Source organism: Elephantulus edwardii, unplaced genomic scaffold (assembly GCF_000299155.1).
Source record: "Elephantulus edwardii isolate Elephantulus edwardi_28Jun2011 unplaced genomic scaffold, EleEdw1.0 scaffold00401, whole genome shotgun sequence".
Lineage (NCBI taxonomy): Eukaryota > Metazoa > Chordata > Mammalia > Macroscelidea > Macroscelididae > Elephantulus > Elephantulus edwardii.
Window position 1 is genome coordinate 183,917 of NW_006400151.1, and position 2,347 is coordinate 186,263.

At 61.1% G+C, this 2,347-nt stretch overlaps 1 protein-coding gene across 1 annotated transcript in view; it reads left to right on the forward strand.

Annotated features, from left to right (window-relative positions):
• The window catches only part of RXRA (retinoid X receptor, alpha), a 33,917-nt gene that overhangs the window by 28,342 nt on the left and 3,228 nt on the right, over positions 1-2,347 (forward strand). Inside the window, exon 8 of the mRNA XM_006902374.1 lies at positions 403-494. Coding sequence (XP_006902436.1) covers positions 403-494 — 92 coding nt within the window. The remainder of the gene's footprint in view (positions 1-402; positions 495-2,347) is intronic.

Below are 2,347 nucleotides of genomic sequence, written 5' to 3' on the forward strand. Positions count from 1 at the left end.
AGGTGTGCCCAGCCCCATACCTGACCGCCCGTGTATACAGGTGTGCCCAGCCCCATACCTGACTGCACTGACGGCCTGTGTGCACAGGTGTGCCCAGCCCCACACCTGACTGCCTGTGTGCACAGGTACGCCCCATCCTTGCACCTCCCGTGTGCATCTCTCACCCAGACGTCAGGCTGGTCCCAGCGGCTCTGACTCCAGGTCCCCGTCTCCAGCAGGTCGCTCTCCAGGGCTCCCCTCAGCCTCCCTGGCCCTCCTCAGCTGTCCTTGGCTGAGAGCAGCAGGCCCACTCGGGTGGGGTCCCCTGCACGGGGTCAGCTCACTGAGGACCCCCGGCCCGCTGAATGTTTGAGGTGCTGGGTGAGGGCTTGGGCTCACCGCTTTGGGGGTCTGCCTCCGCAGGGTGCTGACGGAGCTTGTGTCCAAGATGAGGGACATGCAGATGGACAAGACGGAGCTTGGATGCCTGCGCGCCATTGTGCTCTTCAACCCCGGTATGCCTGCCTGGGCGCCTCCGCCCCTGTCCTCACCCCACGTTGATGGGCCCAGTGTCCTCTCTAAACTGCGACACCCCTTCGCTGGCCACCCTGGGAGCTGGCTCCCTTGTCACTGCCAGAGGCCTGAGAGGAGTTCCCTGGACGGTGCCATCCAGAGCGCCCATCCAAAGCCCTCCGTGGCACCATGATGCCACCCTTAAGTGGGCAGTGCCAAGGCGCTGGGACCTCATGGTCCAGGCAGATGCCCCCAAGGGGCCTGGGAGGCTCGGGGAGCTTGGTGCCCCTCCACGAGAAAGGGCCCTGGTCTCCCTGTGGGTGGACTTCATAGCAGAGTCAGAGGCCCCAGATTGAGATGATTCCAACATCCATAGGCGCAGAGATTGTGAGCGTGGCACGGGATGGACAAAGCTCTGACCTGGTGCCCGTGGGCCCCTATGAGTTGGAGAGAGGCTCAGTGACACTTGACACCAACGTCATTGTTGTTAGTGAAAACACATTGGTTCTCCTCGAAGTGTAATCAGAGCTGACTGACGGCAGACGCTCTGGTGGCGTCATTTGCATCATTTGCGTGGGAGGAGATCGCACATTCCTCTCCCAGAGCAACTGATGGATTAAAACCACTTGCCTTGGGGTTGGTAGTGCAGTTCCTTACCCAGTCAGGCACCACGGCTCCTTGAAAACATACTTGTCGCTGTTGTTAGATGTTGTCGCGTACGACTCACAGCGACCTCACTGTCGGTAGCTCTGAACCCGGTCTTAGCCTGTCCCGTCCTCATCTCTGACACACTTGAGCCCATGACTGCCGTCACTCTGTCTGTCCATCTCGATGGAGGGCTTCCTGTCCTTCCCTGACCCTCCACCTTTCCAAGCACAATGTCCCTCCCCAAGGAACAGCCCCTCCTGGCAGCATGCCCAAGGATGTGACCCGAAGCCCTGTCAGCCTCGCCTCCAGGGAGCACCCTGGCTGCACCTTCTCCAAGACACGGCTGTTGGTTCTTCTGGCATGTTCCGTGGTCCCCTCCAACACCACGTACACGCTTAGGCATCATAATAACTGGAAAAGGAGGAGGAACTCTGGGTCCCTCTGAAGGTGCTAGAGAGCTCCCCAGTGAATAGGAAACCTCAGAAGAATCCGATTTCGGCTCCTGGGGACCCTCCAGGAGGTCCTTACGTGAGGACAGGGCCCACCATTCCCCTTAGATTGGTGGATTTGAACCGCAGATCTCTCTGTTGGCAGCCTTACGTATAATGCTCTATACCAGCAGCACCCCTTGGTCAGTAAATGAGGGTGCAGACAAAAGGGGAGGAGAGGCAGAAGTCAGGAGGTGTGGGGTGCTGGAGGGAGCCCCGCTGTGGGCTGGGGGACTGTGGGTCTGGAATGCTGGTGGAGGCCAAGGGCTGTGGAGAGGGGACTTTGGAAGGAAAGCTGCTGGGGCTTCTGGGATTGGAAACCCCCTAAAGTTCCTGGAGTTGGTGGAGGGCTCAGTGAGGCAGAGGAGGCAGTGAGAGTGACGTGGAGGGGGGGCCCTCGTCCGTTGCTCCCTGCCCATCCTGCCCTATGCCCCCTCACCCCAAGAGCCGTGGGTGGGTAACTCCCAGGAGGAGAGCCCTTTCCAGGGACAGCTCTGTCCAGGTCTGGGCCTGGCAGGTGCACCCCTCCTGCTGAGCTGAGTCACGGTCTCCCTGGGGACCCTCATTCCACACCCGCCCACCCCACGGCTCGCTCACAGGAGTGCTTCTCCATCCTCGGGCCGGGCACGGCCACCCTCGGGTGTCCCCCTTGGGACAGGAGCCCTGGCCACCCTCGGGTGTCCCCCTCAGGACAGGAGCCCTGGTCACCCTCGGATGTC